Source organism: Apodemus sylvaticus, chromosome 11, assembly GCF_947179515.1.
Source record: "Apodemus sylvaticus chromosome 11, mApoSyl1.1, whole genome shotgun sequence".
NCBI lineage: Eukaryota > Metazoa > Chordata > Mammalia > Rodentia > Muridae > Apodemus > Apodemus sylvaticus.
The window spans coordinates 81305563-81319935 of record NC_067482.1 but is presented as its reverse complement, the minus strand read 5'-3'; the positions used below and the strand labels follow the sequence as shown (position 1 = coordinate 81319935).

The 14373-nt window shown below is 51.8% G+C and overlaps 1 protein-coding gene across 1 annotated transcript; it reads left to right on the top strand.

Annotated features, from left to right (window-relative positions):
• Positions 1 to 255: 255 nt before the first annotated feature.
• On the top strand, positions 256 to 9296 carry Ddx56 (DEAD-box helicase 56). The gene is made up of 14 exons (XM_052198863.1): positions 256 to 365; positions 468 to 629; positions 1094 to 1254; positions 1368 to 1538; positions 1643 to 1733; positions 2301 to 2545; positions 3601 to 3720; positions 4299 to 4412; positions 4502 to 4596; positions 5704 to 5777; positions 5894 to 5983; positions 6630 to 6735; positions 8600 to 8673; positions 8961 to 9296. The coding sequence occupies exons 1-14, from the start codon at positions 306 to 308 to the stop codon at positions 9036 to 9038; spliced, it is 1641 nt and encodes a 546-aa protein (XP_052054823.1). The 5' UTR covers positions 256 to 305; the 3' UTR covers positions 9039 to 9296.
• Positions 9297 to 14373: the final 5077 nt, after the last annotated feature.

Below are 14373 nucleotides of genomic sequence, written 5' to 3'. Positions count from 1 at the left end.
GTGGCGGCTGGCTGCCTCCCCTTAGCCAAAACGCGGTCGGATCCTAACCATAACAAGCAAAGTCCTGCCCACGTGCCTCTATGGGTCACGGAAGGCTGGGACGCCTGCGAAGAGGCACCCACAATTAGGAGGGTGTTCAAGGGACAACATTGCGGAACGCGCCTGCGCACAGTAAGCTTCATAAGTCGGTAGCACCGCCCAACATCAGGAGGAAGAACTTCCAGGAAGTGACGTATACTCCGGAGCTGATTTGTGGTTGGTTTGTCCCGCCCTACGCGTGCGCACTGTCTGTGTAGAGACACGCTATGGAGGACCAAGAGGCACTGGGTTTTGAACACATGGGACTGGATCCCCGGCTCCTGCAGGTATGGGGAAAGCTATGGAACTGGGACCTGGCGTGAGGAAAGCTGGGACCCGGCGTGCCGCGGCACTTCACACCGCTTGAGCCGTGTCCTCTTCCTTTGTAGGCTGTCAGCGACTTGGGCTGGTCGCGACCTACGTTGATCCAGGAAAAGGCCATACCTCTGGCGCTGGAGGGGAAGGACCTCCTGGCCCGCGCCCGCACAGGCTCCGGGAAGACCGCAGCTTATGCTATTCCGATGCTGCAGTTGCTTCTCCACAAGAAGGCGGTGGGTAGCGAGAGGAGCAGTGGGCATGAGGCAGGAAGCTCCAAAAAAACTAGGGAGGGAAGTGCCCGTCTGTGCCAAGGTTCCTATCGGTTCTTTATCTGTGTTAGGCCGGCCATAGAAAACTTGGTATATTTGCAGCATAATCTTTGAGCTGGAGACTGGCTCTCAACCCGAACCTTGGTGACACTACCACCAACCTGTTGTAATTTTGAGTAAACTTTTTATCTAGAGAGGCTCATCAGCTGTGTAATATGTTAAGTGATTTCAGACATGCAGCAAGTTAGTTCTAGATTTCAGTGCCTGGGAAAGCTCTGTGTCCTGTGTTGTGAGGTGGGCAGAAGTAAGAGTTTATCAGAACACAGCTAGGTGATTGTGGTGCAGTACGTGGTTCTGTTTGGAAGAAGTGGAGAAAAGCTTCAGGCGGACCGAATGCTTTGAACGGTCTTTAATTCGTGCTCTTACAGACAGGTCCTGTAATGGAACAAGCTGTGAGAGGCCTTGTCCTTGTTCCTACCAAGGAGCTGGCACGGCAGGCCCAGTCCATGATCCAGCAGCTGGCTGCCTACTGTGCTCGGGATGTGCGAGTGGCTAACGTCTCAGCTGCTGAAGACTCGGCTTCGCAGAGGTGAGTGAAAAGCGCAGAGGTGTGGTATTGGTGTGAGTGGCCAGACAGGGCAGGTCTGCCAGGGGGAGGTTCTGGCTGCTAAATTCTTGCCACCCAAAACTTGCCACTTGCAGGGCTGTGTTGATGGAGAAGCCAGATGTGGTGGTGGGGACCCCATCCAGAATCTTAAACCACTTGCAGCAGAGCAGCTTGAAGCTCCGGGACTCTCTGGAGCTGCTGGTGGTAGACGAAGCTGACCTTCTTTTTTCCTTTGGCTTTGAGGATGAACTCAAGAGTCTTCTCTGGTAAGGAAAAGAACGGCGGTGGTTCTTAGACCGCTGGCAGGGGTCTAGACTTGGGACTGGGATGGGTAGACTGGAGCCTGATCGGGCTCTGTTCTTTCTTTCAGTCACTTGCCTCGGATTTACCAGGCTTTCCTCATGTCGGCTACTTTCAATGAGGATGTGCAAACTCTGAAGGAGCTGGTGCTACACAACCCGGTAAGTGGTGCCCAGAAGCACCTGGAACTGAGACACTCAGAGACTCGCCGATCCTTCTTGGAGGAAACTGCTGGTGCTTGCAGAGGCACTAATTTTGTTAGGTGTGTCATTCCAAATTCTTAGTCACTGAAAGGAAGTCACTTAAAGTCATTATATATTTATAGGTTTCCCTAATCCAAACGGGGCTTTGCCTGCAAGGCTTACTTGAGGGTCACTGTTTTCAAAGGGAGCCAGATTCTAAGCCCAGAGTTCTCTTGTATACATTTAAGTCTTCAGAACCATTGTGCAGGCCTTCTGTCCTGTTTATGTATATTGTCACCTCCCGATGTTTGTCTTTGCGGTGTACACTGATGCTGTATGCATAGTTTGTTTCTAATACCACAATAGTTAGGGCACTTTGAGTTCTTAGGTTACAGCCCTGGAGGTGGGGTGAGGGATGGAGCGATGGCTCACACACCAGAAATCCTTAAAGGCCTGTCTGCCCTGTACTCACGTAGGTTCTTGGGTTGGTGAGGCAGTGGCCATAGAACCGCTTCTCTTTTCCTGATCGCAGGTCTGTCCTTCTAGGTTACCCTCAAGTTACAGGAGTCCCAGCTGCCGGGGCCAGACCAGCTCCAGCAGTTTCAGGTGGTCTGTGAGACAGAAGAAGACAAGTTCTTGCTGCTCTATGCCCTGCTCAAGCTGTCACTGATTCGGGGCAAAGCCTTGCTCTTTGTCAACACCCTGGAGAGGGGTTACCGGCTCCGGCTCTTCCTGGAACAGTTCAGCATTCCCTCCTGCGTGCTCAACGGAGAACTCCCGCTGCGCTCCAGGTCGGCTGTGGCCTGTCTTGATAAAGATAAGCTGAGAGAAACATGGGAGGAGAACCCAGTTGGTTCTTGCACTTTTTACAGATGGGTTTTACACTTTATTTGTAGTCTAAGTTAGCCTTGAACTTACAGCGGTCCTTCTGTCTCATCTTTCTAAGTTCTGAGATTAAACTTATGGGCCACCTCACACAGCTGGCCTTATTTCTTCTCTTCTCTCCTGCCTTTTTGCAGTGTGAGGGGTTAAACCCAGAGCCTTGTTCATGCTAGATAAGGACCACTGAGCTATATGCTACGCTAGGCCCTTCTGTTCGTAACCACTCGCTGGGGCTAGACTGTCAGTGTCATGACAACTCTGAAATACATTTTCCCCCCCCTGAGACAGAGTTTCTCTGTATAGCCCTGGCTGTCCTGGAACTCACTCTGCCTCCACTACCCTGGCAACTCTGAAATACTTAACTGCTGCTTAAATACTTTACTTCCTTAAATAAAGGAAGAAGGGCTGGGCAGTGGTGGCTCACGCCTGTAATCCTAGCACTTGAGAGGCAGAGGCAGGCAGATTTCTGAGTTTAAGGCCAGCCTGGTCTGCAGAGTGAGTTCCAGGACATCCAGGGCTACACAGAGAAGTCCTGTCTCAAAACAAAACAAAACAAAACAAAAAACAAAAAAAGGAAGAAAGAGAGGAAAAAAAAGAATTATTATGATGTGTGTGGGTGTTTTCTTGCCTGCATTGTTTATGTGTCCCACGTGCATACTTGATGCATATAGAGGCCATCAAGGGTGTTGGATCCCCTGACGTTGGAGGTACAAAGTATTAGCTGCCATGTTGGTGCTGGGACTAGACACTGGGTCCTCTGGAGAGCAGCCAGTGCATTTAGTCATTGAGCCATCTCTCCAGCTCATTGCTTTATTTTTCAGATCTGCTGGGGCTCAGATCTGAAGATGATAAAGGAGATAAAGAGGGGAGAGCAGAGAGGGTTGATGGTTAGGGTGGTTAGGATGATTAGGATTGGGAAGAGTCTCTTGTGCCCATCAGGCTGATCATTCCTCTTGGATTGCAGGTGCCACATCATCTCACAGTTCAACCAAGGCTTGTATGATTGCGTCATAGCGACAGATGCTGAAATCTTGGCACCTCAAGTCAAAGGCAAACGGCGAGGCCGCGGGTCGAAAGGAGACAAGTGAGTCCACGGTTCTCTTTTCTCCAAATTGCCCCAGAAGGACTGTTTTCAGCATCTGTAAAACCGAAGCCAATGTGTATAGAGAGTGGGTTGCCAGACATTCTTGATGGTTATACCCGGCAGTCCCACGGGCCCTTGCTTAGCTTCCTGGACAGACGGAGAAATGGGGCGGTAGAGGGCGATGTCTGCATGTGCAGCACAGTGTCAGGCTGGCGTGGGTGAGCCGACTTACGTAGGAGATGGTCCAGGCAGCCTGGGCTTGTGGCCATGATGTGCAGAGAATGTGTGTCTGCGGGGAAAGGGACACTCTAGGTGTTGCCTGCTTGAAGAGTCCAGGGTCCCAGAGTGGTTTATGGGTCAGTGTGTTCTGCTATTGCCCAGAGCTGAGGTTCGAGCACCTGTTTCGCCACATGTCAGAACTCCAGGCCACCGTGTGACACCTCAGCCCCTGGAATGACTCTGATGTCTGATAGCTTGACGGTCTTTCAGCTTTGCTTAGAAGAGCTGGCTTGGGGATAATATGTGAGAACACCTTCCCAGAGGATGAGGATCTGTCTGATGCTAGGTTATTTTCTCAGGGCCTCCGATCCAGAGTCAGGTGTGGCCCGGGGCATAGACTTCCACCATGTGTCTGCAGTACTCAATTTTGATCTTCCTCCCACTGCAGAAGCCTATGTCCATCGAGCTGGCAGGTAGGAGGGTGGGGTACGGGGCGAGCCGGGGCCTGCAGAAGACAGCCCCTGTGGGCTGGTGATACACGCTTGATCTTCTCCCTCTGCAGGACAGCTCGAGCCAACAACCCAGGCATAGTTCTGACCTTTGTGCTGCCCACAGAGCAGTCTTCCTTAGGAAAGATTGAGGAGCTTCTCAGTGGAGGTAAGAGCCTTGCTCTGTGACTGGGAGTCAGGAGCAGCTTCTCCCATTGTACCTTGCAATCAACTCTAGCATCTAGTATGATACTGCACATCTGTCATTGCAGAACACAGGGGTGAGACGGGATGATTGACAATTTGAGGCTAGCCTAGGATACATAGCAAGAACCCTTTTCCCCCCTTCTTTGCCATTTTTAAATCAAAGAATGGCACTTGAGAGGTGACTCAGTGGTTAAGAGCACTTGCTATTCTTTTCTTTTTTAAGATTTACTCATGTATGGATGTGAGGACACTGGAGCTGTCTTCAGACACAGCAGAAGAGGGCATCAGGTCCCACCAAGTGGTTGCTGGGAATTGAACTCAGAACCTCTGGAAGAGCAGTCTTAACTAACCTCTGAACCATCTCTCCAGCCCCACTTGCTGCTCTTTTAGAGGACCCAGGTTCAGTTCCTAGCACCCTTTGGACAGTTCATAGACATCTGTGTTGTGGGAAATATTAAAAAACCAACCTGCCAACTCTTATAGCAGCACCGAGTGTGGTATCACATACTGTAATCCTAGTACTGAGGTGGGAAGATTGAGAGTTCTAGGTCAGCCTAGGCTACATAGCTAGTTGGAGGCTACCATGGGTTATGAAATGAGACCCTGTGTAAAATGCTGAGAAATCTGTAGTGATGGCAGACTCCTACCACTGTCTGTTATTACGTTGCCTGGTGACAGACACTGTCCTTTCACATAGTGACTGAAGTAGTATTCTGTCATGTTCTCTGACTGCTTCATAGTCTGGGACTAATTAAATACTCTGCTGTCTGGACTCAGATGCTTTGAGTGGGTGAAGTGTCTTGTCTGCAGGCAGTGGCCATCATCGTGAGGGCTCTTGTGGCCACAGCAGCCTGGTGGGTGGTGGGCTGTGAGCTGGCAGCTTCGATGGCGCATCAGGCCGAAGCACACAGCCCTGGCCCAACGTCTTGGGAGCTGCGCTTAGACAGGAGCATAGTGATGCGCGTAGTCCCGTGGTACAGCCTCATTTCCGCAGAGAGGAGCGGGAGGCATCCAGGGGAAGGCCTTACGTGGGCCCTGCCCTCAACCCTCACTGCTGCCTTTTCCTCAGAGGGTGAGGCCCCGGTCCTGCTTCCCTACCAGTTCCAGATGGAGGAGATTGAAAGCTTTCGCTATCGCTGCAGGGTGAGCTCCACAGGTGGGGAGGAGGGTAGTCGAGGAATGGCCTGTGACCCAGGCCTGGCTTGTTCCCAGTGCTGAGCACGGGGTGAGGCAGTCGATCTCCCCCCATCTCCCCGCAGGATGCCATGCGCTCGGTGACTAAGCAGGCCATTCGAGAGGCGAGGCTGAAGGAGATCAAGGAGGAGCTTCTGCACTCTGAAAAGCTCAAGGTGAGGGCAAGCCTGGAGCTGGCCTTTGGCAGGGAGAGATAGAAAACCAGCTGAAGACAGCTGTTGGTGCTGGGAGGGTGGTAGACACAACTTCACAGTGTACGCTCAGTATTAATCACCAGTGAACATACATAGCGTATGTGTACACAGTACTATTAGGAACACCATTCGAATCACTGCAGCATTGTTTGGAAGCCTCATAGGGCTCATACTATGGTCCTTAGAATGTACCAGCCATGCCTAGATGTTACACAGACATGGGAAAGGGTGAGGAGATTGTTGGTGTTGATGAGGAACAGTCTGAGATGAGTCAGGGTGCCTCTGTTTGTTTCTCAGAGAAGGAAACAGACATGTCCTGTAAAGGGGATATCCTTGTACCCATTTTAGACACTCAGTAGTCTAGTATCAGTGAATGAAGTTGTGAAACTCTGGCGTGTGAGAAGGGACCACATTCCAGAGCCTCAGGAGTAGACAGATTCCCAGAAGGTAATCAAGTGCCTTGCTTGGCCAGCAGAGCACGCCCTGAGAAGCCGGACATGGTTCCTCCTAGGCTGTGGCTATCAATGAGGATGAAGAACAAAGCCCTAGGCAAACCTCATGGCGACACTTTTTGTGCATCTTAAACCTTGTGCTCTCTACCTGTCAGACATACTTTGAAGACAACCCCAGAGACCTTCAGCTGCTGCGCCATGATCTGCCCTTGCACCCAGCAGTAGTGAAACCTCATTTGGGCAATGTCCCTGACTACTTGGGTGAGTGTTGCTGAGGGTCAGGAGATGGAGGAAATGGCCTAGCCCTCTCGGCCACCTTCCACCGGCCCCCCCCGTGCTTGTGTGAGAGGACAGCTTGTGTGTGAGAGGACCTAGAGACCCAGGCAGCACAGCATGTGTGAACATGAACAGCCGTGCACCACAGTCTAGCTCATGCAGACTTGCGCAGCATGTCCATCTCATGATAACTGCTGCATGTGGAGATGAGGAATATGCCGCAGAGTTGGCTGCATGTTCTGGGGTTGGCTAAGGAGGAGAATGAGCCAGTGATTAGCTTTCTGTTCTCAAGAGGCTGAGCACATTTGAGGGAGAGCCCTGGGCTCAGGACCCTTGTGCTGGAGAAACTCTAGATTGGCAGGCACCAAGCAGAAACCTCCATGGTCCGCAGGTAGGAGCTGATGAGGGAGAACAGTGCCGAGGGAGGGAGGGAGGAAAGGAGGGAAGGAGGGTGAGCTCTGGGCTCTGGATGTCTAGTGTGGGATATTTTTGGCAGTGAGTATCCATGCCTTCTCTGCTTACAATAAACATAAAGGAGAAGAGTGGATGGATGAGAAGGTGGCTGGCCAGTTAGCGAAGGCCCTCCACCGTTCCTGGCCCTGCCTGCCTGCAGTGGAGGCAGTTTGCTAATGTGACGTTGCTTTGGAAGTGACAGGAAGGGGTGGGCAGTTGTGGTGCACACCTTTAATCCCAAAACCCAAGAGGCAGAGACAGGCAGATCTTTGTGCATTTGAGGCCAGCCTGGTCTACAGATCAAGTTTCACAGCAGCCAGGGATATAGAGAAAAACCCTGTCTCCAAAAAAAAAAAAAATAAAAATAAAAAAATAAAAAACAGTGAGAGGAAAGTATAGGAGGGACATACCAGGGCAGAAAAGCTGTGAGTGTGGGAGGGCCCAGGAAAGGGGAGGCCAGAGCAAGGCTGGAGGCAGCTTCCCAAGGGATTGTGAGCTGGAGAAGACCCCACCCTGGTCTGTGTCAGGAATGCTAGGAGGCTCCTTTTGGCCTAAAGCGCCTACTAAGAGCAAAGCCTCTCACTAAGGGTGTGCCAGAAGCTTGCCAGAGCCAGGGGAAGGTATGATGGGTTCCAGATGTGGCCAGTCCTGATGGGGTTGAGGTGAGTGTGCTGAGGCTAGACCCAAGATCTCCTGAAGTTGGGGTGGAATGGAGAGGGGAGGGGCAGGGCGGTAACAGGGACAAGAGAATTACAGTTCAGGGGCAGCACAGAAAGAACCCACCCTCTGACTTCTCTCTTTAAATGCCTCATCCTTGAAGGTGTTCCTTCCCTCCCTCCCTCCCTTCCTCCCTCCCTCCCTCTTTCCTTCCCTCCCTCCCGTTCTCTGTGCTATGTACACACTCTGCTATGAATATGCCATAGCTTCTCTCTTTTCTGGTTGTGTCCTTTCATTAAATGTAAGCACTACAGATGTGCTTTAGAGGTGGGAGCCTGTGAAGCCAGCTCTGGTCTTTTGTCTGTGCACCTAGAACACGTAACTGAGTGTGGATGCTCTTCCTCCTCCTGTCCATTCCCCCAAACCCCTTCTTTTTCCTTATGGGTTTCCGAGACAGGGTTTCTCTGTGTAGCCCTGGCTGTCCTGGAACTCACTCCGTAGACCAGCCTGGCCTTGAACTCAGATCCTCCTGCCTCTGCCTCCTGATTACTGAGATTAAAGGTGTGCATCACCACTGTTGGGCTGGATTGGAATCCGTGCTGTGAGTGTACAGGCTAGTGCTGTACAGTGTAGGTGGGCCGACACTGGAAGCCATGTCTCATGGGGTAGAAAGAACTGTGTAGCTGACGCTTAGAATGGGGGTGAAGCTGTTATCCCTGAGGCCCAGCATCTCTTCCAGTTCCTGCTGCTCTCCGTGGCCTTGTACATCCTCGAAAGAGACGGAGAAAGATACCCTTCTCTAGGAAGGCTAAGGTATGTCTCCCGCAGTTCCTGGGGCAGGAGCACTGCTCCTTTCCACCTTGCCCTTCATTTTCAGCAGCTGGGGAGGGAGAGGACTCCCAGGAAGGGCTGTGGGTTTGTGGTATTCGCAAAACTGCCTGAAGGCCCTGTGTCTGCACTCAGTGGCCTCCCTTAGGTTGTCTGCAGCAGCTAGCGGTTTCTGGCTTGTGGCACAGGGATTTGGTCAGGCGCCAGCACTGCTCACTCAGTTGGGACCATTTGACTCATTCCCCAAACTAACTTTCGACTCTGCCCTGTAGAAGGTGAAGACCCAGAACCCGCTGCGCGACTTCAAGCACAGGGGAAGGAAGCCTAAACCCACAGCGAAGCCTTCTTGAGGTGCCTGAGCCTGAGGACCTGAAGTGGCCCTCCTGGCCTGGATGGAGTGGCTTCCCACTCTGGGCACATTCTGGTGCTCGCTGTCTGGACAGACTGAACTTTGAGGAAGCAGCTTTGGACACCCCATCTCCTTGGTACTGCTGGGCTACCATTTTGTCCATTAGCAGAATAAAGATTCCAGCTGCCCCAGGCTGTGACCCTCTGGAATGTGGGAAGAGACTGCTTTCCCAAATCTCCAGAGGTGACAGACTTTGAAACGGTGCAATTGTCTGGTTCTGTTGCTGCATGCAGTGCCTCAGTCAGCAGGCAAAGGTCTGGTGTCCTGGTTCTGCTGGTCCCGTGCTGGGCTGTGGCTGACCTGAGCCCTGTATCTAGTTCTGCAGTTCTACTGATCCCGATGGGCGGGCGGGCAGCGGGCTTGTATTCTTCTATATGGCATCCTAACATAAGCCCCTGGATCTCACCAGCATATACATGTTCATATTCAGAGGAAAACTTTACTAAGCCCTGGGAACCAAGGCAGCTAGCTCCCCTCCTGGATGAAAGATCGTGCGTGAGTTTGTGTTTGCTTCAGAAACACAAGTGGTAACATAAGGAATGCACACCAGAGACCTTCCTCCATGTCCCAGCCTGAGCGTCGGCTACAGGGGCGTTCAGAGGAGGTGACTCTATCTTCACGCAGCATCCCCGTCCCATAGACCACAGTGTTGCCCTAAGGCTGGGCCGGGCTGGGAAGAGACACTGGGAGGTGAGACGAGAGAAGTCAATCTGAAGCGAGGCTTTGGTTATAGTTAGGGTGTGTGGCTGGAGTGACGGGATAAGGCTGGGGGTTTCTCTATCTTAACTCCAAGGATCTCCAGAAAGCTGAAGTATGTAGCCTGGGAAGACAGATTGTCAGTGGTAGATGTATTCCAGAGCCTCGAAGCCCATGGTGTCATAGAGTCGTGTGCTCTACTGAGGAAAGCTCAAGAACAACCTTGGGGCTGGGAAGATGTAGATAAAGGGTTTGCTTTGCAAGTACTGAGGGCCTGGGTTTGCATCCTTAGCGTCCATGTAAGCTGAGCGTGGCGGTCTGCATCTCCAGTTCCATTGTGTGCCTAGGCAGTGCAGGCAGAACAGGAAGAAGCTCTAGGCTCAGGGAAAGACTGGGTCCTAAAAACTAAGATGGACAGCGAGCGATAGAATGGGAGTCTCAACTTGGGACCTTGCATGCAAAACAGCATGTACCAGAACATGCAAGGAAAGGGCTTCCCATCCTGCTTTGCTGCCCGCCCTGGACAGTTGAGTGTACGGAGGTGAATGTTGCATCCTTGCCTGCTGTTCCTGTGACATTGTGATTCCGTCACTTTTGTTGCCATGGTGCAGACACTAGCCCAGAACCACCCAGTGGAGAGATTGGGTTTCCCTGGTGAGGGTTCCTGTGGGGCAAAGAAGCTGGTACTGTGCTGTGTGAGCTCTCCAAGGCGTAGGACCGGAGCTGTGCTGCAGAGTATGGCAACAGTTACATGCATGTTCCCTTCTAACTAGAGCAGCTGTGGGAAGCCTTCTCATGTTCTAGTCAGGGTAGCTGAGGCTTAAAATAGCTCAGCGGGACCCGTATGGCTCAGCAGGTAAAGGTGCCTGCCTATAGGGTGTGTGAACCCAGGTCAGTCCTCAGCACCCACATGGAAGAGCTGATTCCCACAAACTCTCATAAATACATTCAAAATCAAAGCAACCCAGTGAAGAGGAGGTCACACAGCAAGCAGGTAGCAGGGGCTAGGGAGGGTTTGGAGTCTGGCCTGGTCAGCAGTACTGGACCAGCTGTGTGGGTTCTTATTACGGTAGCTAATGTCCCTGGGAGTTCTGCCATTACTCCACCCCCTCCCGTGAATATGACCGAGTGTTTGAGTGGCTGTTCCACGCCTTTGCTAGCAGCAGCAGGCTCTACGCTTAGGGGGGAAGATGATGGGCTGTGGAGTAAGTAGGAGCGTGTGTGTGTGTGTGTGTGTGTGTGTGTGTGTGTGTGTGTGTGTGTGTGTGTGTAGGGGGGGCTCATTGATGATGGGCTGTGGAGTAAGTAGGAGCGTGTGTGTGTGTGTGTGTGTGTGTGTGTGTGTGTGAGTGTGTGTAGGGGGGGCTCATTGCCTTTTTGTAATGTGTTGATTCTCCCTAAGTGTCACATCGTGCCCCCCCAGTCCCACCCATCTCCTTGTCCTCCCACCCCTGCAGCCTCCCCCACAAAATAAACAGCATAGAAAGCATTGAGGGACCGGGTGGTGGCACACGCCTTTAATCCTAGCACTTGGGAGGCAGAGGCAGGCGGATTTCTGAGTTTGAGGCCAGCCTGGTCTACAGAGTGAGTTCCAGGACAGCCAGGACTGCACAGAGAAACCCTGTCTCAAACAAACAAATAAATAAATAAAAAAAAATTAAGCATTGAGGGAGCTGTCGTATCAGTGTGTCCTATGCTTTACCCCGCTGTCCTCACTTGCGAATGTTCATTGCAATTGGTCTTTGCTTTGAGGCCTCTGGCTTCTGCAACATCATCAATATAGGATTCTCACTGGGACTCCTCCCAGTTAGCCTGTGTGTCACAGAGAGCCTGTCGCTCGGGGTCAGCAGGACTGGCCATTTCATGATCCCCAACAGTTCACAAATGGTGTAGATTTTTGAGGTGGCCCACCTCAGAGCCCTGGACCTACAGGGACCCAAGCTGGTCAGCCTGCCAGCTCTCCCTTATCCTCACCACCAGGGTGAGCTCTCCAGCTACGTCCAGCCAGGCTACCCAGTGACATCATTGGTAGGAGGCAGGATCAGCTGTCCTGCTCATGACCTTCAAGCCAGCTCACCCACACCCATGCATCCAGAGCCAGCTCCACTGTGCTGCCCAGTCAAGACTTTACCAAGCATAGCCTGTGAGGGGCTAGGAGAGCTCTGCCGCTCTGGCACTCTAGAGGCTGGTCCACACCTCCAAGCCCCAGCCCCCACAAGCCTTCACCTTCAGGGACAGCTCCATTGTATTGCCCAGATAAGGTGTAGGACCTGCTCCTGCCAAGTGCCTCAAGCAATAAAGGGCAGTGCCAGCTCACCTACTCTCATGACCCAGGGACCGGCTTTCCTGACAGCTACAGGTGGTAAGGAGCAAGGGGCACTAAAGGGGGTCACACACACCACCTAGGTGACCTCACAGCAGACGAGTGGCAGGGCCAGCTCTCCTGCACTCACGCCCTCTGGCTTGCTCCTCCATATCCCTGTCACTAGGGCCAGCACTACTGTGCTGCCCAGGTGAGGCCCAGGGCCTGCTCTCCTGAGGGCTGCAGCTGGTGAGGGGCAGGGAGTCCCTGCCCTGGTGGAGGGTGGTTACTGTTGTGAGGAAACCCCATAACCAAAGCAACCTAGGGAGGAAAGGGTTTCTTTTGCTTACAGCTCCATATAGTGGTTCATCGTCAAAAGCAGTGAGGGCAGGAACCTGGGCACAGGGTCTGACGCAGAGGCCATGGAGGAGTGCTACATACTAGCGTGTCCCTATGGATTGTTCAAACTGCTTTCTTAGAGAATTCAGACCACCAGCCCAGGCGCCACCCACAATGGACTGGGCCCTCCCACATCCATCACTAAGAAAATGCCCTGCACTCTGGGAGGCAGAGGCAGGCGGATTTCTGAGTTCAAGGCCAGCCTGGTCTACAGAGTGAGTTCCAGGACAGCCAGGGCTACACAGAAAAACCCTGTCTCAGAAAAAAAAACAAAAACAAAAACAAAAACAAAACAAAACCAAAAACCCAAACCCAAAACAAACAAACAAAAAAGAAAATGCCCTGTAGTCTTACCCAGTCTGATTTCATGGAGATATTTTTCTTAATGAGAATCCCTCCTCTCAGATGACTTTAGCTTGTATCAATTTGATAATGTAAAACTGTCGAGCCTACTCATCTCATGGCCAGATGATCTTGTGGATGTGCAAAGGTTCAGTTGCTTTGGTTGCCAGGGTTGCTCCCAAGCCTCTGTTTGGGAATGAAGTCTGTTTTATTAACTTTACAAGAGCACGTCTATACTTAGTCGGGGGTGAGCCTGTGGCTAGGTACAGTCCCAGACTCAGGAATGGGCTACCGAGGACTAGGAGGCACTTGGCCACAAGCCCAGTAAAGAAGAGGTAGGGCTTGCTGGAAACTTGAGGTGTCACCAAGCAGTAGAAGAGCCCAGGTGGCCTCCAGACTGGGGAAGCCCTACAGTAGGACATTTTCATTTACACCTGGTTGACCTTGGCCATGACCTTGTCTAGAGTCTGGAACAAGGCAGTCTTTGTGCAGGAACTTTATGGGAACCAAGAATGGAACCCCAAGGTGGCAGTTGACTTCCTAGGTTGGGGCTTACAGCATCTGTTTTAGCCTGTAGGAGGAAAGGCACTGCGTGAACCTCAAGGCCTATGTTCTAGGGTAGACGTTTGGGCAGTGCACAAACTGGGAGGTAGTTATGGTGTGGGGAGCCAGGATGCTGGAGGTGTGAGAAGGGCCACAGATGGTTGGAGAGGCAGCTGAGGTAGGAAGGGCAGGAGGAAATGGTGGTCCTGGCAGGTGACAGGTACTAATCCCCTGGTACATTTGAAGGTTAAAAGACCAGTGTGGTTGTAACCAAAACATGTGAGAGGTTAAAAGGTGCTCTGCTTGACCTTGGAAACTTGAAGGACTTCTGTTAAAAAGCGAAAGGAGTGCCAGGTTTTAGAGGACAACACCCTGACCAGACAGTTAGATCCTCAGTGCCCTATGGACTTAGAACATGGAAGGCTCCATGGTCCATACTAAATCTCTGTTTGCATCTGCCAAGGATTAATGACTCAGCTTTGAGGAACCATTGTGGGACTTTGGCCCATACAGTTGGTGTCCCCAGGAGGCAGTAAGTGATAAGATTGAACTCCCAGGGTGACGCCTCAGTTCATGTCACCCCACTTTCCCAACAAAAGAATCACTATGAGATGCCCATCTGACAGAAGGGGCTACAAACTGTTACTTTTCCTTCTATGACTGCCCCTTCCATCCTCCCTCCCTCCCTCTGCCACCCCCTCTTTTTAACAAAATTAAAGGAAGGAGAAAGTTGGCTTACTAAACAGGGCTAAGTAGATTTACTGTGTGTTTGGCATACACAGTCATTGCTTATTCTTCTTGAGATGCTTCCAGAACTGGATAGTTCCAGCTCTTCTGGCTCAACCACCTTACTGCCCACACATGCATCAACAAAGCACAGGATAGGCAATGAATGCAACTAAGGTGTCATCAGCTATAACAGGTACAGAGCAAGACATGCCAAGAGGGTCTGTCATGGTAGAGCAACACCCTTCACGTGCCCGGCATGCCATGG